This window comes from Palaemon carinicauda, chromosome 4 (assembly GCF_036898095.1).
Source record: "Palaemon carinicauda isolate YSFRI2023 chromosome 4, ASM3689809v2, whole genome shotgun sequence".
Classification (NCBI taxonomy): Eukaryota; Metazoa; Arthropoda; class Malacostraca; order Decapoda; family Palaemonidae; genus Palaemon; species Palaemon carinicauda.
Window position 1 is genome coordinate 85,380,531 of NC_090728.1, and position 26,189 is coordinate 85,406,719.

Genomic DNA, 26,189 nt, shown 5'->3' on the forward strand with positions numbered 1-26,189 from the left:
AAAAACTCCAGTTTAGCAACAGCGAGTAAGTACGTCTTGTCGATAGCTCGACAGAGAGAAAATTGAGTCTTTGTTTACATTGAGTACTGGGTATCTGGACGACAGATGGCGCTGTTGGGCACACCCTCAACCTGTATAGCGATCGCTGGCGAGTTTTTACCGTAGAGTTGTCTGTCAGGCAACAGAGTTGCAGCTATATAATCACCGGCTAAGTTAAATATTGAAAAATTTGATATGTGATATAAAATGCATCAAAAATATAAATTTGAATTTTCAATATTAATCTTACCCGATGATCATGTAGCTGTCAACTCCGTTGCCCAACAGAAATCTACGGACGGGATACGCCAGCGATCGCTATACAGGAGGGGGTGTACTCACCAGCGCCATCTGTGGTCAGGTACTCCAGTACTTCTTGTCAACACCACCTCAATTTTTCCTCTGTCGTGCCGCCGGCAAGACCTACATGGATACGCTGTTGATTTTGGAGTCTTTGTTCACGGTTTTGGTGAAGTATTTGCTCTAAAATTTAGCCTTCGCTGTACAGGAAGCTTTTCCCTTAGCTTAGATAGCTTTTGGAATTAATTTGAATTATTGGTTAACGATCTTTGCTTTACTTTGGAATTCCCCCTTGACTGTTCTCTAAATTCAAGATGTCCGACCACTCTCAAGCTCCTAAATTTAGGCGATGTAGTGTTAGGACTTGTAATAGGCGTCTTCCAAAGGCCTCTGTTGATCCTCACACCGTTTGTTCCGATTGTAGGGGAAAATCCTGTCAATTGGAAGATCGATGTGGGGAATGTGCTGGGCTTTCGGAATTCGAATTTAATGAATTCCTCAAATATACAACTAGGTTAGAGAGGGAGAGTTAGGAGGAGTTCTTCTCGCTCTTTGGTTTATTCCTCTCCCCATGTCCCTCAACCTTTTCCTTCCCCTGTGGTGGTGACCCCCGAACCTGCTACGAGTGCTCAGCCTGATATGACGGATATGTTGCGTGCCATTCAGGCTCTTGGTGATAAGGTGGAGTCGTTAGTTAGTGACCACAATCTTCTCTTGGCAGATGTCAAGGAACTTAAAGTGAAGAGTGCAGTGGGAAGTGTTAGTGCCAGTGCTGTGCCTAGTGTCAGTGTCAGTGTTGCGCATGAGGATACTTCTGTGCGTGCCAGTCGTCCTCCCAGTCCGGGACCTCTTGCAAGCTCCCAAGCCCAGGGGAGAAGCAACGTCGAAGGACAAAAGGGTTCGGCAGGCCTTGATCGGCGCACAGTTGTATCCTCAGTGGTTGCGGGCGTATCTGATAGAGATCGTCACTTCCACTCCCAGACGAATGAGCCCTTAAATTCCTCGTCTGCGGAAGAGGTTTCCAGGAGGAAACGGTGGACCCAGGTCTCACGACCTCTCAAACGTAAGGTCCCTTCCGAGCTAGTCCAACGGCCCAGGTGTAGCCGCTGGGCCAGTTCGGACTCGCCGCAGTCATCTGATGACTGCACACCTCCTAAGAGGGGTAGAGTGGTGCCTCAACAGGCCTCTGCTCCAACTTCTGTGGACCCCAAGTGGTCTATGCTGCAGACTATGCAGTCTCAGCTTGCGGCTTTGATGCAGGAGTATCAGGCAGAGAAGGTTAACACCCCTCCTCCTGCGAGCGCTCCTCTACCTCTGCGCAGTCCTCCCTGCCAGACGCATGTTCTTGCGGCTCCTCCTGCTTCCATGCGTGAGCTGCCGCATCGGGAGTTGCCAGGTTCCAGCACTATGCGGCAACCTCCTCTACCCATGAGGCAGGAGCCTCATGCTATGCGGCAACCTCCTCTACCCATGAGGCAGGAGCCTCATGCTATGCGGCAACCACCTCAACCCTTGAGGCAGCAGCCTCATGCTATGCGGCAACCTCCTCAACCCTTGAGGCAGGAGCCTCATACTGCGCAGCAACCTCCTCAACCCTTGAGGCAGGAGCCTCATGCTATGAGGCATCCTCCTCAACCCATGCAGCACGAGCCTCTTACCATGCAGCAGCCGCATTCTATGCAGCAAGAGCCTCATCCCATGCAGCATGAGCCGCATACCATGCAGCATGAGCCTCATGCCTTCCAGCATTTGCTTCTGACCACTTCGCTTGCTCCTCAGACCACCGCAGAACCTCCCTCACTCCAGCCCTCTGCCTTTGTCATTGCCAGCCCTCAGTCTATTCAGCAGAGGCATGATGATGGATCCGCAAGTACGCATGCACCCGTTCTGCAGGATTCAGCCATTCAGCCTGCCGCTCTGCCTTTACCTCTCGCTACTCAACTCTCAGGCGATGAGGTTTCTGAGGATGAAGCTGCTCATCTGGATGATCCTACATCTGATGTGGAAGGACACAAGTCTTCGCCGCCTTCCTTAGACTTTCGCAAGGTCCTGGCTCTGTTCAGAGAGTTGTACCCTGAACACTTCGTGTCTGCAACCCCTCGTTCTCCTCCCTCCGGGTTTTCTCTGGGCATGCAGTCTACTACGCCTGCCTACACCAAGCTTGTCCTCGCCAGATCATCAAGGAGAGCTTTGAGGGTTTTAGGGGATTGGTTGCAGTCCAAGCAGCAACTGGGAAGGACTTCTTTTGTGTTTCCTCCTCCTAAGCTGGCTTCTAAGTCGGGCGTCTGGTATGCCACGGGAGAGGAACCTGGCTTGGGGGTTCCTGCCTCTGCCCAGGCCGACTTCTCAAGTTTGGTTGACTCTCCCCGCAGGTCGGCTATGAGACGCTCGAAGGTCTGCTGGTCCTTTTCTGATCTGGACCACTTGATGAAGGGAGTCTTTCGCGCCTTCGAAATTTTTAACTTCCTCGATTGGTGCCTGGGGGCCTTAAGCAGGAAGACTGCTCCTTCTGACAAAGACTCGGCCATGCTGATCATGTCCAGTATGGACAAAGCAATTCGCGATGGTTCTGGCGAACTTGCGTCTATTTTTGTCTCAGGAGTCCTCAAGAAAAGGGAACATCTATGCTCCTACTTATCGGCTGGTATCACCCCTTGCCAGATGTCAGAGTTGCTGTTTGCTCCTCTCTCCAAGTGCCTGTTTCCGGAGGAGTTAATCAAGGGGATGGCTGCGGCTCTTATCCAGAGAGATACACATGACCTCATGGCTTCTTCAGCACGTAAGGCTAAAACCTTACCTTCCGTGCCGAGATCTTACCGCACTCCTGTGGCTGATACACCTGCTACCAGATTCATTCCGCCCTTTCGTGGCAGAGCCTCCAGTAGAGGAAGTACCCGTGCAGACAGTCACCGGGGCAAGTCCAAGAAGGGTGCCAAGTCCACGAAAAGCAAGCTTTGACTTCCTTCCTCTCCAGACAGCTGTAGGAGCCAGACTCAAGACCTTCTGGCAAGCCTGGGAGAGCAGAGGTGCAGACGCTCAGTCTGTAAAGTGGCTAAGGGAGGGATACAGAATTCCGTTCTGCCGCAATCCCCCTCTGACCACATCTCCCATCAACCTCTCTCCCAACTACAAGGAGAAGGACAAGAGGCTAGCGTTACAACAAGAGGTGTCGCTCCTGCTACAGAAGGAGGCAGTGGTGATAGTTCGGGACCATCAATCCCCGGGCTTTTACAACCGTCTCTTCCTGGTGGCCAAGAAGACAGGAGGTTGGAGACCGGTGCTGGACGTCAGTGCGCTCAATGCTTATGTCACCAAGCAGACGTTCACAATGGAGACGACGAAGTCGGTCCTAGCAGCGGTCAGGCAGGAGGACTGGATGGTCTCGTTAGATCTGAAAGATGCCTACTTTCACGTTCCCATCCATCCAGACTCCCAACCTTTTCTGAGATTCGTCTTTGGAGAGGTTGTGTACCAGTTCCAAGCCCTGTGCTTTGGCCTGAGCACGGCACCTCTTGTGTTTACGCGACTGATGAGGAATATTGCGAAATTCCTTCACTTGGCAGACATCAGAGCCTCCCTTTATTTAGACGACTGGCTTTTAAGAGCTCCCACAAGTCGTCGCTGTCTGGAGAGTCTCAGATGGACTATGGATTTGACCAAGGAACTGGGCCTCTTGGTCAATTTAGAGAAGTCCCAGCTCGTTCCTTCCCAGACCATCGTTTACCTGGGTATGGAGATTCAGAGTCGAGCTTTTCGGGCTTTTCCATCGGCCCCAAGAATCAACCAAGCCCTGGAGTGCATCCTGAGCATGCTGAGGAGGAACCGATGCTCGGTGAGGCAGTGGATGAGTCTAACAGGGACTCTTTCATCGCTAGCCCTGTTCATCGAGTTAGGGAGACTCCACCTCCGCCCCCTTCAGTACCATCTGGCAGCTCACTGGAACAAGGATATGACGCTCGAGACGGTCTCAATTCCTGTTTCCAAAGAGATGAGGGCTACTCTAACGTGGTGGAAGAACAGCATTCTTCTCAAGGAGGGTCTTTCGTTAGCTGTTCAGACCCCCGACCATCATCTCTTCTCGGACGCATCAGACTCGGGCTGGGGCGCGACATTGGACGGACAGGAATGCTCGGGGACATGGAATCAGGAACAGGAAACGCTTCATATCAATTGCAAGGAGTTGTTGGCGGTTCATCTGGCCTTAATGAACTTCAAGTCCCTCCAGCTAAACAAGGTGGTGGAGGTGAACTCCGACAACACCACAGCCTTGGCGTACATCTCCAAGCAAGGAGGGACTCATTCGAGGAAGCTGTTCGAGATCGCAAGGGACCTCCTCATTTGGTCAAAAAGTCGAAAGCTCACGCTGGTAACGAGGTTCATTCAGGGCGATATGAATGTTACGGCAGATCGCCTCAGCCGGAAGGGTCAAGTCATCCCCACAGAGTGGACCCTTCACAAGAACGTTTGCAACAGACTTTGGGCCCTGTGGGGTCAGCCAACTATAGATCTGTTCGCTACCTCGATGACCAAGAGGCTCCCATTGTACTGTTCCCCGATTCCAGACCCGGCAGCAGTTCACGTGGATGCCTTTCTGCTGGATTGGTCCCACCTCGACCTGTATGCATTACCGCCGTTCAAGATCATCAACAGGGTTCTTCAGAAGTTCGTCTCTCACAAAGGGACACGGCTGACGTTGGTTGCTCCCCTCTGGCCCGCAAGAGAATGGCTCACAGAGATACTGCAATGGCTGGTCGACGTTCCCAGGACTCTCCCTCTAAGAGTGGACCTTCTGCGTCAACCTCACGTAAAGAAGGTACACCCAAGCCTCCACGCTCTTCGTCTGACTGCCTTCAGACTATCGAAAGACTCTCAAGAGCTAGAGGCTTTTCGAAGGAGGCAGCCAGAGCGATTGCCAGAGCAAGGAGGATATCCACTCGCAGAGTCTATCAATCTAAGTGGGAAGTCTTCCGAAGCTGGTGCAGGACCAATGCAGTTTCCTCTACCAGTACCACTGTAACCCAAATTGCTGACTTCCTGTTACATCTAAGGAATGTTAGATCTCTATCAGCTCCTACGATCAAGGGGTACAAAAGTATGTTGGCAGCGGTTTTCCGCCACAGAGGCTTGGATCTTTCCACCAACAAAGATCTGCAGGACATCCTTAGGTCTTTTGAGACCTCTAAGGAACGTCGGTTGTCCACTCCAGGCTGGAATCTAGACGTGGTCCTAAGGTTCCTTATGTCATCAAGATTTGAACCTCTCCAGTCAGCCTCTTTCAAGGACCTCACTCTAAAAACTCTTTTCCTCGTTTGCCTTGCAACAGCCAAAAGAGTAAGTGAGATTCACGCCTTCAGCAGGAACATAGGTTTCACTTCTGAAACGGCTACATGTTCCTTGCAGCTCGGTTTTTTGGCTAAAAACGAGCTTCCTTCACGTCCTTGGCCTAAATCGTTCGAAATACCTAGCCTATCCAACATGGTGGGTAACGAGCGGGAGAGAGTACTTTGCCCTGTCAGAGCTCTTAGGTACTATCTCAAAAGGTCAAAACCCTTGCGAGGACAATCGGAGGCCTTATGGTGTGCTATTAAGAAACCTTCACTACCTATGTCTAAGAACGCAGTTTCTTACTACATAAGGCTTCTGATTAGAGAAGCTCATTCTCATATGAAGGAAGAAGACCTTGCTTTGCTGAAGGTAAGGACACATGAAGTGAGAGCTGTGGCTACTTCAGTGGCCTTCAAACAGAACCGTTCTCTGCAGAGTGTTATGGATGCAACCTATTGGAGGAGCAAGTCAGTGTTTGCATCATTCTATCTCAAAGATGTCCAGTCTCTTTACGAGAACTGCTACACCCTGGGACCATTCGTAGCAGCGAGTGCAGTAGTAGGTGAGGGCTCAGCCACTACATTCCCATAATCCCATAACCTTTTTAACCTTTCTCTTGAATACTTTTATTGTTGTTTTGGGTTGTACGGTCGGCTAAGAAGCCTTCCGCATCCTAGTTGATTTGGCGGGTGGTCAATTCTTTCTTGAGAAGCGCCTAGGTTAGAGGTTGTGATGAGGTCCTTTAGTATGGGTTGCAGCCCTTTATACTTCAGCACCTAAGAGTCGTTCAGCATCCTAAGAGGACCGCTGCGCTCAGTAAGGAAGACGTACTTATTAAAGGCAGAGTAATGGTTCAAGTCGACTTCCTTACCAGGTACTTATCTATTTTATTTGTTATTTTGAATAACTAATAAAAATGAGATACGGGATACTTAGCTTCTTGATTAACATGTATACTGGTTTTCACCCACCTCCCTGGGTGTGAATCAGCTACATGATCATCGGGTAAGATTAATATTGAAAAATGTTATTTTCATTAGTAAAATAAATTTTTGAATATACTTACCCGATGATCATGATTTAATTGACCCACCCTTCCTCCCCATAGAGAACCAGTGGACCGAGGAAAAAATTGAGGTGGTGTTGACAAGAAGTACTGGAGTACCTGACCACAGATGGCGCTGGTGAGTACACCCCCTCCTGTATAGCGATCGCTGGCGTATCCCGTCCGTAGATTTCTGTCGGGCAACGGAGTTGACAGCTACATGATCATCGGGTAAGTATATTCAAAAATTTATTTTACTAATGAAAATAACATTTTGTTATAGGAAAAGATTTTCTCTATGAAAAAAGGTAAAACTAGAAAATAAAATATTGCTATCTAATTATCGTATGCTTGCTTGAATATTAGAAGAATTATTTCAAGGAAGAAAAATAAGGAAATAATATTTCACTGTACAGTAATACCTTGACATACGAGAAATTTGAGAGCAAATTTTTGCTCCGAGATACAAGAAACATTTTGAGATACGAGGATACGAGACGGTTCCCTATGCGGCCGCAAAGTGGCCGACTGTGCGAGAGGCTGCTCACCAGAAATATCATCACTAGCTTTTTCCCGTCGGATCTCCGTCGCGTAAAGTTATCTCCCAGCATCCGCCGTAGTTGAAAATGGCATATGACGCAGTGAAAGTAAGAGAAACTGGTAATTTAGAGGAGGAGTGGAAATTATTAAAAGAAATTTTGTTGGGATTGCAACTGATGTGTGTGGCAAGAAGTTTGTTGGAGGCAACATGAGGTAGGGCAATGAATGGTGGAATGAAGGAGTGAAGGTAAAAGTGGAATAGAAAAAGAGGGCTTTTGAAGAATGGCTGCAGAGTAACAGTGTAGAGAAGTAAGAAAAATATAGAGAGAAAAATGTGGAAGTCAAGCGCAAGGTAAGTGAGGCAAAGGGCAGCTGACCTGAGATGGGGTCAGGGAATGGGTCATTCATATGAAGAGAATAAGTAGTTTTGGAAAGAAGTGAAGAGAGTAAGGAAGGCTGGCTCAAGAATAGAAGAGACAGTGAAAGCTGGAAATGTAAGGTTGTTAAAAGGAGAGGAGGCAAGGAAAAGGTGGGTGGAATATTTTGAAAGTTTACTGAATGTTGAGGATAATAGGGAGGCAGATATAATTGCTGTTGCAGGTGTTGAGGTGCCGGTGATGGGAGATGAGAATGAGAGCGAGATTACAAGAGAGGAAGTGAGGGGAGCACTAGATGAAATGAGAGTAGGAAAAGCATCTGGTATGGATGGTGTGAGAGCTGAGATGTTGAAGGAAGGGGGTGTGACTGTACTTGAATGGTTGGTGAGATTGTTTAATATGTGTTTTGTGTTGTCAATGGTACCAGTAGATTGAGTTTGTGCATGTATTGTACCACTATATGAGGGTAAGGGAAATGTGCATGAGTGTTGTAATTCAAGGGGTATTAGTTTGTTGAGTGTAGTTGGAAAAGTGTATGGTAGAGTACTGATTAATAGGATTAAGGATAAAACAGAGAATGCAATCTTAGAAGTACAGGGAGGTTTTAGAAGAGGTAGGGGTTGTATGAATTAGATTTTTACTGTTAGGCAGATATGCGAGAGATATTTAGCAAAATGTAAGGAGGTGTATGTTGTGTTTATGGATCTGGAGAAAGCGTGTGATAGAGTTGATAGGGAAGCATAAATCAAAGAAAATCTTTCATTTTGAAAAGGGCATTGATGGGACCATAAAATGACAAACTTTCCAGAAAAGTTTAGATTTTTTTTATTTTTCAGCACAAGTTTTTCCCAACAGGCCTTTAGTAGATTTTTAGGGTTTTAAAAGTTGTTTTGTAGTTATATGTCATTTTTTTCCAATTCATGGAGCTTAGTCCCTTTCAAAGGGAATTAATTTCCTATAATACTACAAGCTGTATTTGCATATAGTTTGCTGTATTAAAAATGTTTGTGAGACCACATATAAATGAAAAATAAAAATACTTACATATTTTTATTTCCTGTTTCAATATCCCACATAATGATGGTACCGTCTGTTCCTAGGGATACAAGCTTGTCAGAACTGAACCAAGCAATATCTGTTACAGCCTGATGTGAAGAATGTTCAAATGTAGCTTTAACTTCTGATTCCTCTGGACTGTATAGAAGTATTGTCCCTGCTAATGTTCCCATGGCTAACAGACAATGGCTAGCCTTGTTCTTCCCAGGCTATTATTCACATGAAAAAGAAAGAGAATGAAATGTAAATTCAGAAATCAAAACAATAAATTGAAAATATCCTACTAATACTACTACTGTAGTAAAAGAAGATAAGGTAGAAACCAACTACCAATTTTATTTCTCTTTTTTTTTCTTTTTGCATTGGGCCACTTTCCCTATTGGACTCCTTGGTCTTGTAACATCCTACTTTCACACTAACTTGGCTGATAATAAATGATCAAAAGAATGGAGAAATTAGCAATAAGTATAAATGAAAGAACTGAAGTTGGTAAACAACGTAAGCAATTAAGATCTAATCATTCTAAATAACTATAAAAAAAGGGATCTAGTTCCTGAGACACGATAGGCTGTACATCAGTCATGGGCAACCTGCAACCCATGTTGTTGTGTGGTCTGAGACTTTCTAGGTTTTCAAATTCTATTCTTTAATAAAATGCCATTGAATTTTTATCTTTATACCAGTGCTCATCATTATTATCAGTATTATGTAAACTTTCATAGTAGGACAAATAAAATAAGAATTGCAAAAAAAAATCTATATATATATTGGGAAAGTGTATCATCATGCAGCCCCCCTCACCTGGATATAATATAAACTTTGGCCCCAGTTGACCAACAGTTGCCCATGCCTGCTTTACATATCTAAGCTAAAAATATTCACAAAATATTGCTGTAGTGATACTATATTTTATTATCTTAACTAATTAGATTTTAGTTTTGCTTCCCTTTGTGATCCCACAATTGTCTTCTTTTGCAGATATTGTGAACAGTGGAGAGCCTATAAGCCTTTTCTTCCTTTACCTAGTTGTTGTTTTGAGACACCAGGCAACAAGATACCTCATCTCTTCTTGGATAAATGGAAGTACAGTAACAACAATATTAGGTAGATAAGTGGGTGACTTAGTGTGTTAGTTGACCGCTTGTCGGCAATAGGTCGAGAGTTATTAGGTTAGAAAGTTAACCCATCCTTTGGCAACAAGTATTCGTGGAGTCACGCTTTTCACACTTGTCTATGTTACCTAAATACCCCCCCAAACAAAGAAGATTAACTGTAATTACCTTAAAGATAACAAATGTTGTAGTAATCTATAATTTTCCAGGCTATAAAAACCTGAAGCTCTTTATTTAGTAGTATAGTTACCAAGGCACCAGATTTGCGAGGGATAGAAATTTGCGAATATCAAAAAAGCCATTTGAAAATTATTATGACTGCCTATTTTGATATATAAAACGTGCAATAACATCAAGAAATATAATCATAAAACAATTTAGAATCATTTGAGAATAGTTTCAAGAAATTTTCCAGAAATATATACAGCGTGGTTCATTAACACTAATTAACGAACTACCATAACGAAATACTAAATGCTGAACATATACAAAATATGACAAAATCATAGATAATTTGTATTTTTCCTTACTATAAAAACCTTAGCTATTTATTAGGGGTATTACTTTTGGCATAGCTGAAATGACGAGCCATTAAAATGTAACGAGGGTTAACTACCCATACCGCTAGTTAGCAGGGGTAGGGGAGGGTAGCTTGCTACTGACCCCCCCCCCCCCACACACACACACACACCTGTGCTTGAGCTCACTTTGCTTGGAGGTAGGACTTCAAGGGGGATAGGGCTGGTGGGTAAGTTTGTTTAAATAGCTAAGGTTTGTACAGTTAAGAAAAATACAAATTATCTACGAATTTGTCATTTGTTTCGTAGCTGGAATACAAACCACGTTATTTAATGGGGGTGACTCACCCATTAGGTAGGATGGACGTCCTAGCCAATCTGGCTTTTGGCTTTACCCGGGGCTCCTTATCTGGTATGTCAGTACTCAAAAATAAGGAGTCCCTGCACTTCGTTAAAACCTTGCAACGCAAGGTCCATGGCGTACACAAGCTGTATGTTGAGGTATATAGAAGTGTGACTGTCCAGGTAAAGTTATTCCAAGTTCTTTAGAAGAAAAACTGTGTAACTAGGACTTTCCCAATACTGCAGGCACACGGGGACGGGCTGCGGCTGTTCTGTTAAGATACAGCCTCAAACTCCTCACTGGGCATATTAAGAGATGGTCTGGGTCATCTGTTACAGTACGGAGACTGGAAATGTGGAAGGAGTCCAATCGTGAATCCGCTACTCCCGGGTTCTGAGTCTTAGAAATAAACTCAGGGACGAAGCTGAACGTTACCTCTCTCCATACCCTTGAATGGGCGATGTTGTATGAGAGACCGTAAAGTTCACCGACTCATTTGGCCGAAGTCAAAGCTAGCAGGAACACCGTCTTCCAAGTTAGGTGGCGATCAGTTGCCTGGCATATTGGTTCATAAGGAGGTCTCTTGAGAGATCTGAGAACTCGAACCACGTTCCATGTCTCACTTCTGACTGAGGATAGGCAAGTTCATATCTCCGTACGAGTAAGGGAAGTTCTAGCGATGAAGAAATGTCCATTCCTTTCAGTCTGAAGGCGAGGCTTAAGGCTGAGCTATAGCTTTTTACTGCCGAGACTGACAGGCGCATTTCTTCACGCAAATACATAAGAAACTCCGCTATTGCTGGAAAGGTGGCATTGAGTGGAGAGATACCCCTTCCACGACACCAACCATAGAAGACTTTCCACTTTGCCTGGTAGAGTGCTGCTGATGACTTACACAGGTATCCAGACATCCTAGTCGCAACTTGTTGCGAAAATCCTCTCTGAAAGAGATCCTGAATAGTCTCCAGGCGTGAAGTCGTGGCGAAGCTATGGCTTTGTGGAATATGTTGGCATGTGGTTGTTTGAGTAGATTGTGTCGTGGAGGGAATTCTCTTGGGGGCTCCGTTAGGAACTGCAGAAGGTCTGGAAACCATTCTGCGTGATGCCGTAGCGGAGATATGAGGGTCATTGAAAGATTGACCGATGTTCTGGTCTTGTTGAATACCCTCCTCATCAGACAGAACGGGGAAAAGGCGTAAACGTCGATGTTGTCCCACTGTTGTTGGAATGCATCTTGCCAGAGAGCCTTGGGGCCTGGGACTGAGGAACAATACAGGGAGAGCCTGAAGTTCAGGGCCATTGCAAAGAGGTCTACAGTCGGAGAACACCACAAAGTAAGGACTTTGTTGGCTACTAGATGATCCAAAGACCACTTGGTTCTCACTATCTCAGATGCTCTGCTCAGGTTGTCGGCGAGCACATTCCTTTGACCTGGAATGAAACGTGCCAATAGTGGTATCGAGTGGATTTCGGCCCATCTTAGTATCTCTATTGGTAGATGGGATAGATGCTGCGAAAAAGTACCTCCTTGCTTGTGGATGTAAGCCACTACTGTGGTGTTGTCGCTCATCACCACCATTGAGTGGCCCACCCGCCAGGAACTATTGGGACTGTTGAGGGGCCAGAAAGACGGCCTTCATCTCTAGGAAATTTATGTGGAGGTACTCTTCTGACTCTGACCACAGGCCTCAGGTCGTGTGGTGCAGTACGTGGGACCCCCACCCTGTTTTTGAAGCGTCTGAGAACTGCATCAAATCCGGGGGGAGGACGAGAAAATCCACTCCCTTTCGTAGGTTCTCGTCTGCCACCCACCACTGGAGGTCTGTCAGTTCCGCTGATCCCATGTGGATCCGGATGTCCGGGAAATCGCGAGTCTCATTCCACCGGGACTTGAAACGCCACTGGAGGGATCTCATCCTGAGGCGACCATTGGGAACTAGACGGACCAGCGATGAAAGGTGACCGAGGAGACGTAACCACGTTTAGGCTGGAAGTTCTTCTTGTCTGATGGGAAGGCTTTACTGTATGGAGTTTCGTGTCTATATTCATGCCTAGGTATACCAGTCTCTGTGTAGGAAACAAGGATAACTTCTCGAGATTTACCATGATCCCCAGATCTTAGCAAGGTCTCCGAAGTTTGTCTCGGTGTTGAAGAAGGGTTGACACCGAGTCTGCTAGGATTAACCAATCGTCCAGATAACGGAGGAGACGGATGCCAATCCTGTGTGCTCAAGATGACACTAGGGCAAACACTCTGGTGAAAACTTGAGTGCTGTGGAATGACAGAAGCACAGCACCTTTAACTGGTACTTTCTGTTGTCTAGGCTGAATCTTAAGTACAGTCATACCTCTATTCACGAAAGACTCTGCTTACGAAATTTTCAAGCTAAAAACGAGATACGAATATTTTTATGACTCACTTTATGAAAAATGTTTCATTTTAAGAAAAGAGATTTGCCAGCCAGGCCTAGAATAAAATAGTCACACCACAGAATTTAAGAAAATGGGTTCAGACAGAAAATGTAGTTGTAGTCTATAATAAGGGTAACTATATTAGTACAGTATTGTCCTGTATGTGTTGTATTATTTTCCATTTATTATTATGTTGTAATAACTACTTAATTTACAGGTATTAACATTTAGTGCTGGTATATTGAATGGTTCAAATGTATTTGCCTATACAGTATTTCATGATGGTTATACTGTAGCTTTATAATGAGACAAAGTGGTGTTTTGTAGGGTTTGGTACAAATTAGGCAATTTGCATGTGACATGTGACTCACAACACGAAAAAATCACTTTACGAAAGCCACTCCAGAACGAATTAACTTCGTGTTGTGAGGCATTACTGTACTTCCTTGAAGCGGATGGACTGGGATCTGGAAGTACGCGTACTTTAGGTCCAGTGTACACAAGGAGTCCTGAGGTCTTACTGCTAGTCTGACCGTGTCAGTCATCTCCATGCTGAACGGAGTTTGTTTGACAAACTTGTTCAGGGCTGAGAGGTCGCTGACTGGTCTTCAGCCTCCAGACGCCTTTCTTACAAGAACGAGTCGACTGAAGAAGCCTGGGGACCAGTCGAGGACCTCTTGGAGAGCACCCCTATTCAACAGGGTCTGGACTTCTGCCCGAAGGGCGTCTACCCCCTTGCCGATTTCATGGCAAGAGAGTCTATTGACACTGGTTTCTTGGTCAGGGGAGAGAGAGATGTTATGAATGAGACACGATATCCTAGATGGATCATGGAGATTGTCCAGGAATCAGCCCAAGTTGCTTCCACCTGTCTGAGCAACATTGAAGGCATCCCCCCACTGGTGGAAACGCAGGGGAAGTGCTAATCCTACCGTTTGCGGCCTCGGCCGCTCCCTCTAGAATTCTTTCCACCCCTGGAGGACTTTTTGCCTTTCCTGTCCTTGACAGGAAAGGGCTACTTTAGACACCGTTGTCTTCGCTGCTGGTTTTGTTGTCACGGTCTTTTGGTTAGATGGGACTGCTGAGATGCTGGAGGTTTATAGGGCTTGAATGTAAAAGCCCTATGGAGGAGGGAGTCTTGATGAGACTTCCTCCACCTCTCAGTAGCAAGTTCCACATCCTTAGGCTCAAACAGGTGAGCCCCATCTAGGGAGGAATGTCTGAGCCTACTTATCTCGATGCTGGGGACCTGTTGGTGGAACCTCTCAAACACTGCATCTCGACATTTCAAGATAGTCTTTGTCCACAAGTTCGAAACTTGGTGGGCAAGAAACTCGATCGTACAAGTGCCTGAGAGTAAAAAGGTCTCCATTGCCTTCCTGGTACGCTCCTTGGAGAAATCCTCGGATCGTATCAGGATACCCAGGGTCCCTAACCAGATGTCCAGCCAAGAAGTAGCTTGCATCACATACTTAATGACCTTTTCCTGGTTAAGGACTTCGGCCGCCGAGAACGAGACCTGCCGGCTGGAGATTCTGGTTAGCTCTTCCAGAGAGTGGTGGAGTGGAAGAGCTGAACTGGGCTCCACCAGGATCTCAAAGTACCTCCTCTGCTTTACACGAGGAGGCTGGAGGAGCTTGTTCGTAGAGCCGGCACAGTTGGAGGAGGCAAACTCGGAGAGCTGTTGGGCGATCTTGTCCCTCGTACTCTTCAACTCCTGAGACGAGGGCAGGGCTGCACTGGTCTTTGAGGGTTTCTGAGTGCCGAAGACGCAGTCTAAGGCCGTGTCTTTGTCCTCTCGAGGGAGTACCTCTGGGTCGGAAAACCCACTGAGAACCCTCATTAGAGTCAGAACCTGCCAGAATGCATGTTCTGATTCTTGTTGGTCTCCTCCTGATGTCGGACACGCAGCGAAGTCTCCTTCTGTCCCCAAGAGCTCTTCTTGGGGCGAGTTGCGGACATTCCTCAAGTGGCTGGCTGTCTCCGTTCTAGTCCTGGTGGAGGACTTTGGCAAAGTCTTGGAGTCTTTGGACTTCTTCCGAGGAAGGAGGTACTGTAAGACTCTAACATCAAAGGCCTGGGTGTTGTGTCCCTCCTGATCTCTGATTGGGGGGAACTCTGCGCGTGAAGGGAGGTTTCCTCCAACGGTGGGATGGAGGAGTGCCTCTCCTAGCGCGAATCCCTTGGTGAAGGATGGTCTTCATCAGACAGGAAGGGAGAGTGTCCCTGGGGAGATACTGGAGGGACTAGCCTTGATGGTCTGCACGGAGTCAGCTTCACCCTCGGGGAAGTGACCGCATCGGAAACTCTTTTTTTTCCTCTTCAAAGGGGTAGAGGAAGCCATGGTTCCGTGTCGTGAGTCCAGAGCTATAGGCTGCTCTGACGAGCGGTCGGACAGGACAAGCTTGAATGCCTGTGTTACAGCTCTGACTAGGGCACTGAACCAAGGCTGCTGATTGACTGATGCACTGTCAGACAGATCCCCTGAAGGGAAAGGGACCAAAGGTTCCCTACGAGGAGTCACCATAATAGGTGGGTTCGCCTTAGAAGGCAGTTTAGGGATCCTGAACCCCTCTGCTGGTGCCTGTTTCCTTTCACCCGCAGGGCGCTCTAGAATGCGTTTGCGGGGAGGAGAATGAGGCGATCGTGACCTTGTCTGGTGTAGATCCTGCGCCCGTGCGCAGGAGAATATTGACGTGCGCGGCCGCGCAAGAGGGTATTGGCGCGCGTGCGCAGGTGAACTTTGGTGCGCAGGCGAGTGGTGGCGCGTGCACATGTCTTGAGTGCGCGCAGAACAGCGCTGGATTGCTCATGTTGTTACCTGCAGAGTGTTTGTACGCAGAAGAATAATGGCCCGCGCCAGAGCACAGGAGAGAATTGGCGCGCAGGAGATAGTTGGCGCACAGGTGAGTGTTGGCGCAGAGGAGTGCGCTGGTGCGCAGGAGATCATGGGTGCGTATGCGCAGGGTGTGCAGAAGCTTGCTGATGCGCAGGAAAGCGTGGGCGCAGGGCGCGCAGGCGCATGTCGTTGCTGCTTTCTATGAGGACGAGCAGGTGAAGGGGCACGCCGAAGCGCTGTAGAGTGCTGACGAGCGCTGATGTCCTGTAGGTTGGCGGGCTGCAGGGCGATGGTGTGCAGCTGTGCACTATAGTAGAGCCTTAAGAGGCTTTACCAGAGAGAGGAACGATGATGGAACGACGGCAGGTCTGCAGGGTGGATGGTCGGGAGTGCCCTTTGTAAAGGCAAGCATCCACCAAAGGGGATCGTGAACGATCCACAGAGAGGTCCAGGATAGAGGTCACAGGATTAATAGCAGGAGCAGTGACGATCAATGGTTGAAGGTCAGATGGTTGCAGCGGAGGCTCCTCTGCAGGGGATGGCTGCGACGACAATGAACCAAAGAGGTGCCTCTTCACCATCCGAAGAGAGACCTCTAAGGCGAAGAGGAGGGCGAGCTTTCCGACGAAGGCACACTCTGGGGGCCATTGGATCAGCAAGCCGACTGTGCGCCGCAGCAGTCTTCCGAAGAGAAGTCTCTATGAGTGACGTCTCCCGAGGGGGAGAAATACTTGCAAGAGAGACAGACATTGGACTTAGTTTCCCCATCGAAGGATGTTCAGGAACGGAGGAAACTAAGTCGGGAGCAACCGCTGGAGAGTCTGGAGGGGCAGAGGAGTTGAATGATATCGCATGTGACACCTCTGATGGTGAAGATGACTGCTGAACAGAAGCACCCATGCGGATGAACTGCAGCAAAGCTTTCTTGGAGGGTGGACCCGTAAGCCCCAAGGAAGACCAAATCTGCAAAAGAGGGGTTAGTGACAAGGCCTCATCCAGGGGAGAGGTGGGGCCGCTTCGCTAGGGGGAAGCAACACCATCTCTCGAAAACCGGGGATGGCCGACATTAACTTGGTCTACGCTGCTACTCGACGGTCTCTCGTAAGAGGCCGAACAAGTAGGAGCTTCGGAGGAGGGTCGGGAGATGGAAGAAGAGGCCTTGGGTTTTTTTCCCTTCGAAGGAACCTTCGAAAGAGAAATATCCCGCTTGGACTTCTTCTTCCGCCATTGCCCGAAACTCTCCCACTGGGAGAAAGACCACTCCCTACACTCATTACACTTATTAACACTATCACACCGTTGACCTCTGCATACAGGACAAAGGGTGTGAGGATCAGTCTCCACCGCCGACATGAACGTCCCACAAGGGCGGCCGGAGAGTCCAGGGCAGGTGCGCATGGTTGCAGAAGTCAACTTCACAAACACCTACTAGGAGGAAAAGAAAAAGCAAAAGTCATTAATGGCTGCCAATATTCGGCAAGGAAGAAGAGCGGCAACGTCCGTTCACCATCCGAGCCGAAAGAAAAATGAGCTCAATCACAGGTGTGTGAGGGAAGGTAGCAAGCTACTCTCCTCTACCCCCGCTAACTAGCGGTATGGGTAGTTAACCCACGTTAAATTTTAATGGCTCGTCATTTCAGCTACGCTGAAAGTAATAGCCCTATTAAATAGCGTGGTTTGTATTCAAGTTACGGAACAAATAGCAAGATTCATTAATGATGCATCAATAAATAACCCACCGGTTTTTTTCATACACTCGTATTTTTAAGCTATTTTTTTTTGTAATACAAGCAAGATTCTTTGAAGTTAATATATACATGTATGTGACATGACAAATTCGTAGATAATTTGTATTTTTCCTAACTATACAAACCTTAGCTATTTAATAGGGGTATTAATTTCGGCGTAGCTGAAATGACAAGCCATTAAAATTTAACGAGGGTTTACTACCCACACCACTAGTTAGCGGGGGTAGGGGAGGGTAGCTTGCTATCCCCCCCCCCCCCCCACACACACACACCTGTGCTTGAACTCACTTTGCTTGGAAGTAGGACTTCAAGGGGGATAGGGCTGGCGGGCAACTTTGATTAAATAGCTAAGGTTTATATAGTTAGGAAAAATACAAATTACTGTATCTACGAATTTGTCATTTGTTCCGTAACTAAAATATAAACCACACTATTTAATAGGGGTGACTCACCCATTAGGAAGGGTGGACGTCCCTGCCAGTCTGGCTTTTTGGCTTTGCCCGGGGACTCGTTATTTGAGTGTGTAAGCACCCAAGAAATAAGGAGTCCCTGCACCTCGCTAGAACCTTGCTACGCAATGACCGCAGCCTACGCAAGCTGTGTGTGAAGGTATGAAGAAGTGTGACTAGTCCTAGGAAGTTGTCCTGAAGTTCTTTAGATGGGAACTTGTAGCCTAGGACTTTCCCAATACCACCTCATCAGAGTATGGGGACGTAACAGTATTAGTCTTAATACTAGGAACACAAGGAAGCATGGTTTACCCGCAATGGTTTGAGGTCAGCTATGCAGAGAACCCAGGATGCTGCTTTCCTCACGAGAGGGTAGGATAAAGAAAAGTATAAGAGCCAGTCAAATCTTTTCATTCACGCAGACTAAAACCGGGTAACAGTGCCCTCAACATTCTGCTACTTGTCCAATAAGGAGCTTGAGGTATATAACCAGCTGCTGTGCAGCCACCACTGAACCGATAGAGATCGTATCGAGTTCCTGTGAGTTACGTCTTGCAGGAGAAAGGTTGTGAAAGTCACCAGGAGCATTCACATCCTTTCTTGTAAAACCTGCGTCACAGAGCAACCTGCTAAGAAGGACCAGGGGCATAGTTATGCCCCTGACACTGTGAGTCGTCATGCCGAGATGATGTTTCGGCGATCCTCCTCTAGTCTCTCTCGGTGTTGACAAGAGGAGGGACCCAGGCAGGCTGTTGCCGTTTTCTTTAGGCAAGGTCTCATACCTCACCCTGAGGTACAGTAACGGATGATCTGGATCGACCGTTACCTAGTTGAGACTTGTGTAGGATCCGTCACCTCTGGAGACTGTGTCTGGTGACATACTCAGGGACGAAACTGACCCTTGCCTTTCGCCCTTCTCACTAATGGGCGATGTTGAAAGAGAGACCATCAAGTTCCTTAACTCGTATGGTTGCTGTCCGAGTGTGTAGGAACATTGTGTTCTTAAATCAGGAGGAAATTTGTTGCCTGGTGAAGTGGAACACAAGGAGGTCCCTTTAGTGATCGGAGATTGAATTATATTCTGAGGGGAAGGTCTCAATTCCGACTGGGGAAAGGCAAGTAGTAAGTCCATATGAGTTAGGAAAAGTCTATCAATGAAAGGGTGTCCCTTTCTTTTAGTATGAAGGTGAAGGATCAAGGTTGAGTGATCATCTTTACCTATCGCAACTAAATAGGGGATCTTTTCCTCTTGCATATACCTGAGGATTCCGCTATTGCTGGAATCGAGGTATTGAGAGAAGAGACACTTTCCCATGAAGCCCAACCCACAAGACGTGATACTGTCTGGTAGACTGATGCTGAGGAACTCCTTCGGTATTTAGACATCCTCTTCGCAAAGAGGTATTGGGTAGTCTCCAGGCGTACACTCATAGCAAAGCTATAGTTTGTGGTAGGTGTCGAAGTGGGTTGTCTGATATGCGGAGAGGGTTCTCTTGGAGGCTCTATCAGGAGCTGCCAAAGCGGAGACCTTTCTGCAGAATGCCTTAGCGGAGCTATGAGCGTCCTTGATAGGTTGACCGATGTTTTAGCCTTGTTGAGTGCCCTTCTCTAGATAAAACAGGGACGAGACGTAAACATCACTGTTGTACCCACCGTTGTAGCCAGAGAGCCTTGGGGTCTAGGGCTGGTGAGCAGCGGTAGCCTGAGGTTCAGGGGCATTATGAACAGACGCCCTAGTTGGAGGACCTCGTAAAGTCGGGACTTTGTCGGCTACATGGCGATCCAAAGTCCATTCGGTATACCTATCTGAGATTTGTGCACAGATTGCAGGTGAGCCTGTTCTTCCAGTCTGGAATGAAGCGGGCTGAAAGTGGTACCGAACAGGCTTTGGCCCATCTTAGTGTTTATACTATTAGATGGGAAGATTCTACAAGCCAGATCCTATTTGCTTGTCTATGTGAGTCTCTATGTGGTGAGTGGTGTGTCGTCCATCACATCACTGAGTGGTCTGTTAGGAACCGATGAGGCTGTTGAAGGACAGGAAAGTTGGCCTTCATCTCTTAAGAGATCTAAGGGAAGGTACCTTCGTGCTCTGTCCAGAGAGCTGAGGTCGTGTGGTGCAGCACTATGGTCCCTCCTTTCTTCTTTTTCCGATTCCAGTCTCCTGGACGCTGATCTACTGCAATCATTTTCCTCTTGAGAGGTCTAGAAACTTGACGCCAGTCACGATTCGACTGCTTGCTAACCATTGCATCATCCGATGATGAGGTAAACTTAACCTCACCTTTCCCATGGTGAGGGCGAGCGTCCCATGAAACGTCAACAGGAACGCTCAAAGGGATGTCTGCTCGAGCGACTACACCTCTCGTTCCCTTTCGCCGTTCGACATTCCTTCTCCCAGGGGTTGGGGAGCTTGGAAGAGGTCTAAGGCTAGGTGAACGACAGGTTCGAGCAGACGCACCCTCCACGGCACTGAACACACTAACCGCACTTTTGGCACTAACACTGGCACTTTTAAGCTGATTAACATCGGACATAAGTAGATTCCTGTCCGTAGCAAGCGACTCAACCCTAATACCAAGGACTTGAATAGCGATCATGTCCTCGAGTGTAGGCTCAGTGTAGGCTCAGCGGTAACAGTAGGGGGATCAGGATCTACCACTACAGGGGAAGGATTAGGTTCAATGAAATGGGAAGAGGATAATTCTCTAGAGCGAGAAGAACTACGTCTAACTCTATCGCCCTCTAACTTACGAGTGTAGCGGTTGAAATCCAGCCACTCACTCTCAGACAACAAAATGCATTCATCACATCGATCTCTTAACTGACAAACTTTACCTCTACATTTAGAACAAATGGAGTGGGGATCAAGAGAGGCTTTAGGAAGGCGGGTTTTACAGCCTTTTACACTCTTTCTATAGGCTGGGGAAGGGTCAGCCATTTTGGCAAAATTTAAGAGAGGTAAAAACAAGCAATGGTCAATGTAAATCAAAGTAAAAAAAGGTTCAAGAGAATCCGTAAGCAAAATCCAATCAAGCGAAAGCCAATAACCAATATGAGTACATCACCAAATACTGCAAAAATCCAGGTTATAACGAGCGAATATTCCAATGTAGTATACCTAGCTACCCAATCTGCGATTGCCGCGAGTTTTGAATTTCTGCCGTGACATCAGGGACTTAAGCTATATATATATATCCACCGGCTAAGTCAGATGTTTAAAATCTTAGTTTATAAAATAAGCTGTATTTCTGTTTAAGAAAGCATAGATAACACACTGCGCAAGAGGCAACACATAAGTAGCAGGGTAGGCTACAGTCGTCTGAACGAAAACACCGAACATTTACAGTAGGTACAGTTATCCTGTACTGTAATAATATTACTGTAAATAGTAATATACATTACAGTATCAGTGAGTTTTTGGTTACAGTACAGTATTACTAGATAGGAATAATCTTGCTATACAGAACAGTAAGGAAATGATGATGACTCGGTAAACTTGACCTTAGCACAATAATGCACAGTAAGCTTACTGTGTCCAGTACTTAGTGTACATGTGTGCCAAAGTTCTGTAAACTGCACATATGATTATAAACTTGTAGAAACCAAATTAAAAATATTAGGCAGTATTTACTGTGTTAATCATCAGCTCTGGCACTCGCTTGTGGTAAGGGTCAATGACTTTTTAAGTTAGGAGCTAGGCCACACTAGTGTAACATTTATTCGCGAATTTTCGCTTATCACGGCTGTCTCTGTAACCTAACTATTGCGATAATCGAGGTCTGACTGTATATTGAAAAGTCAAAGATTAATGGCAGTCCAAAAAAAGGTGAGAAGGAAGAGCGTTGACAACTACTCTCCATCCGAGCCAAAAGTAAAGTTAGCTCAATCACAGGTGTGTGAGTGGGAGGAGTAGCAAGCTATACCTCCCAAACCATGCTAACTAGCAGGATGGGTAGTTGACCCTCGCTAAATTTTAATGGCTCATCCTTTCACCCCTATTAAATAGTGTTGGTTTGTATTCCACTTACAGAACATAGAATTTTTTAGCATATAAATGGTCCCTGCTCACAAGAAGTAAGAAAAACACCAACCACACAGATTAATGTTAGATTAGTGGGCAGTACCCTACCATACTCATTGCTCTCAGCATGTAACATCTTTGTTATTTTTTATATTTCTTTCATTTTTGTATCCATAAACTATAGTAGTACATATAGTTTTCCCCTTATCAATAGGAAAAAAATATTGTAACCTCAGAACTAAGGACAAATTCGTTAAATAGTCTTTACATGCAATACTGTATTGTCAACTTTAAAAAGACAAATAAAAAATAAAACATCACAAGAACTCATAATCTTTACCTTAGGAGAATACTTGATGCATGATGTGGTTGCTTTTAAATGTTCTGCTGGCTGATATTCATGTTCCAGGACTCCAGAAGTTGTGTCCCAAATTCTAAGGACACCATCTGGTCCACTATGTGCTAATTTCCCTCCATCAGGGGTGAAACTTACAAGCTTTGACTTTGTCATTTCCTGAAAATGAAGTTTGAAATAATGAAGTAAAAGGTGTATAACCAACTGGGAACTACAGTATAACAATTTATCTTCATTCAAAAATATCCTGCAATTTTAACCTACATAAGGAAAATGACAAAAACATGTAATGAATATTTTTTACATAACAAATTTTAAGTAATTTGTATTTTTCCTAACAATACTTACCGAAGAAACACTTTATAGGAGATTACTGGTAACTCCTCTCCGACGACCAGATTTTTACGTAGTTTCCCCCTACTTCCATGTTCTATACTGTCCTGAATAACGGGAAATAACATGACCTGGGGGCATAGCCCGGGAAGGTCGCCCGTCTTTGAGAAGCTCTCTCCAGTAAGTTTTATGTAATGAACAATACCACGAGGTCAGTGGGGCACTGCGGGGACGGTTGGGGGGGCCCTAAACCTAAAGTGTTTCTTCGGTAAGTATTGCTAGGAAAAATACAAATTACTTAAAATTTGTGATTTGTTCCGACACAGAGACTTACCTCGAAACACTTTATAGGAGACTTACACCTTAGGAGGGGGGAGTGCCCTTTAGCCTTGACCCCGATGGACAGTAGGGAAAACTACGTAAAAGACTCATTAAGTGTGATATAACACTTACCCTTCTGCAATATCTTCGTTGTGCTTGATATGGCGAATTTTCGTCTTGTGTAATGAGCGATATTTCTTGATGACGACTGACGGTACGAGAAAGTTAGAAAAGGGGGGAAAATAGAACTCGGCTCCTTGTGTCTAGATACTTTATGTTTCGCGATTGAGCCTGGGGCTTGAGCCGTCAAACCGAATGCAGGGCTGAGATGACCGGCCCGATAGAAAACCCGTCTAGAGACTTTCTCGTACAGTCCTTGAGATAATGTGCGGTGAAGGTCGACTGGTTGGACCAAGTTCCCGCTCGAAGAACCTGCGCTACTGACATGTTCTTTTCGAACGTTAGAGAGGTGCTAATGCCCCGAACATCGTGAGCTCTGGGTTTCCCCGGTGTAGGAAGACCTTGATTTAAGTAGGCTTGCGTGATCACTTTCCTGAGCCAGAACGAAACCGTATTTTTGGATATGTTTTTCTTTATTTTTCCCCATGAGACGAAGAGATTCTTGATAGACGGGCGGAGGTTTGCCGTTCTCTTAAGGTATTTCCTAATAGTCCTGACCGGGCATAATTTTAGGTCCTCCGGGTTTCCTTTATTAGGGATTGCCGGAATCGAAAAACTCTCAAACCTCGGATCCCACACCGAGGGGTTCTGAGTCTTGGCGACGAAGGATGTGACAAACTTAAAGGTTACTTCCTTCCACCCCCTAGTGTGTTCCACCTCGAATGACAGTCCGTGTAGCTCGCCCACCCTCTTAGCCGAGGCTAATGCTAGCAAGAAGACCGCCTTGAGCGTGAGATTCTTGTCATCAATGTCCTTTAAGGGCTCGAATGGTGGTTTCCGTAACATATCTAGGACTCGCGCTAAGTCCCAACTCGGGATTCTAGGGGCGGAAGGGGGGCATGATTGTTCGAACGCTCTGATAAGCATGGAGATATGCCTGGAGGAGCCGAGATCTATGCCCTTGAGAAGAAAGACTTGACCCAGAGCCGCCCGAACTCCCTTGATCGCTGGAACTGACATGTCTAACTTGTCCCTGAGATAAACCATGAAGTCGGCTATCACAGGCACTGACGCTTCCAAGGCTCTATCTTCTTGTCCCTGCACCACTTCACGAATACCGCCCACTTAGACTGGTAGACGGCTGTGGATGATTTCCTCAGGTATAGCGACATCCTCCTGGCTGTCTTGCCGGAGTACCCTTGCTTCTTCAGGAGCCGCTGGATAATCTCCAGGCGTGAAGACGAAGGGCTTGCGGGTTTCTGTGAAACCGCTGAAAGTGAGGTTGTTTTAATAGGTCTGACCTGCCGGGTAGAGGCCAAGGAGGTAGGACGGTGAGGTTCCTTAGGTCCGCGAACCATTCTCTCTCCGGCCACCAAGGCGCTACCAAAGTCATCCTTAGGTTGGTTGCTGCCCTTACTCTGTTGAGGAACTGCCTTATCAGGGAGAAGGGGGGGAAGGCGTACACGTCCAGTCCGTCCCACTTGTGCTGAAAGGCGTCTTCCATTGCTGCCTTCGGATCTGGGACGGGAGAACAAAATACGGGGAGTTGCGCGTTCAACCTTGTTGCAAACAGATCCATTACCGGAGATCCCCACATCTGTATAATGTAGCTTGCCACTTGTGGATGTAGGGACCATTCTGTTGCTACCACTTGCCCCACTCTGCTGAGGCCGTCTGCTAGGACGTTGTTCTTCCCTGGAATGAACCTTGCCGTCAGGATGACGTCCTTCTGTTCCGCCCATTTTAGGATTTGAAGGGCCAGTTCGCACAACTCTTTTGATCTCAGTCCCCCCTCCTTCTTCACGTAAGCCACCACCGTTGCATTGTCTGACATTAGGGCCACCGAATGCCCTCTCATGTCCTCCTCGAAGTGGTTGCAGGCTTCTTGGACCGCTCTCATTTCCAGGATATTTATGTGTAGGGATTTCTCCCCCTCTGACCACCGCCCCTTTGCTGTCTTTTCCCGGAGATGGGCTCCCCACCCGTCCTTCGATGCGTCCGTGAAGAGAAGAACCTCCGGAGGTTGGGAGGACAGTGGCATCCCCCTTAGGGTGTTCGACCGATCCTGCCACCATTCCAAGGCCTTCCTGGACTCCTGAAGGAGAGGAACCACAATGTCCGGGGAACTTTTCTGGTTCCAATGTTCTTTCAGGTTCCATTGAACCACCCTTAAGTTCTGTCTCCCGTGAGGTACCAGCTTCTCTAGGGACACCAGGTGCCCTACCAACCTTTGCCAATCCTGCGCTCTTCTGGGGCGACCCAGAAGGAAGGGCCGGAGCACTCGATCCAGGTTGTCCAGCCTTTCCGTGGTTGGGAATGCCTTGACCTGTAACGAATCCAGGACCATTCCAAGATACGTCCTCCTGTTGGATGGGGTTAGCTGTGATTTCTCCAAGTTGACCACGATGCCCTGGGTCTTGCACAATTGAAGAAGATCTTCGCCCTGTTGTTTCAAGTCTTCCTTTGAGGATGAAAGGAGTAACCAGTCGTCCAGGTACCTGATGAGTCGAATGCCCCGTTCGTGGGCCCATATGGAGACCGTCGTAAAGACCCTGGGGGGCTGTCGAAAGACCGAAGCATAGGGCCTTGAATTGTAACACCTGGGTACCCCACTTGACCCGGAGAAACTTCCTGCTCGACGGATGAATGGGCACTTGGAAGTAGGCGTCCTTGAGGTCTATAGAAATCATAAAGTCGCCCTCTCTCAAGGACGCCATGACCGTTCTTGGAGTGTCCATTTTGAAGGTCACTTTCCTGAGAAACCTGTTGAGGGCTGACAGGTCTATTACAGGTCTCCACCCTCCTGTCGCTTTTTCCACTAGGAACAGGCGGCTGTAGAACCCCGGACCCGGGAATGTCACTGTTTCTAAAGCTCCCTTCAGCAGCAACGTCTTGACTTCTTCGTCCAACGCTGCCCTCTTCGCCAGGTCCTT

At 46.9% G+C, this 26,189-nt stretch overlaps 1 protein-coding gene across 1 annotated transcript in view; it reads right to left on the bottom strand.

Annotated features, from left to right (window-relative positions):
• LOC137640041 (WD repeat-containing protein 43) overlaps positions 1–26,189 on the bottom strand; it is a 134,296-nt gene that overhangs the window by 79,090 nt on the left and 29,017 nt on the right. The window contains exons 2-3 of the mRNA XM_068372421.1: positions 22,468–22,641; positions 8,671–8,891 (exon numbers count right to left, since the gene is read on the bottom strand). Of these exons, the coding sequence (XP_068228522.1) occupies positions 8,671–8,891; positions 22,468–22,638 (392 nt within the window). The 5' untranslated portion in view covers positions 22,639–22,641. The remainder of the gene's footprint in view (positions 1–8,670; positions 8,892–22,467; positions 22,642–26,189) is intronic.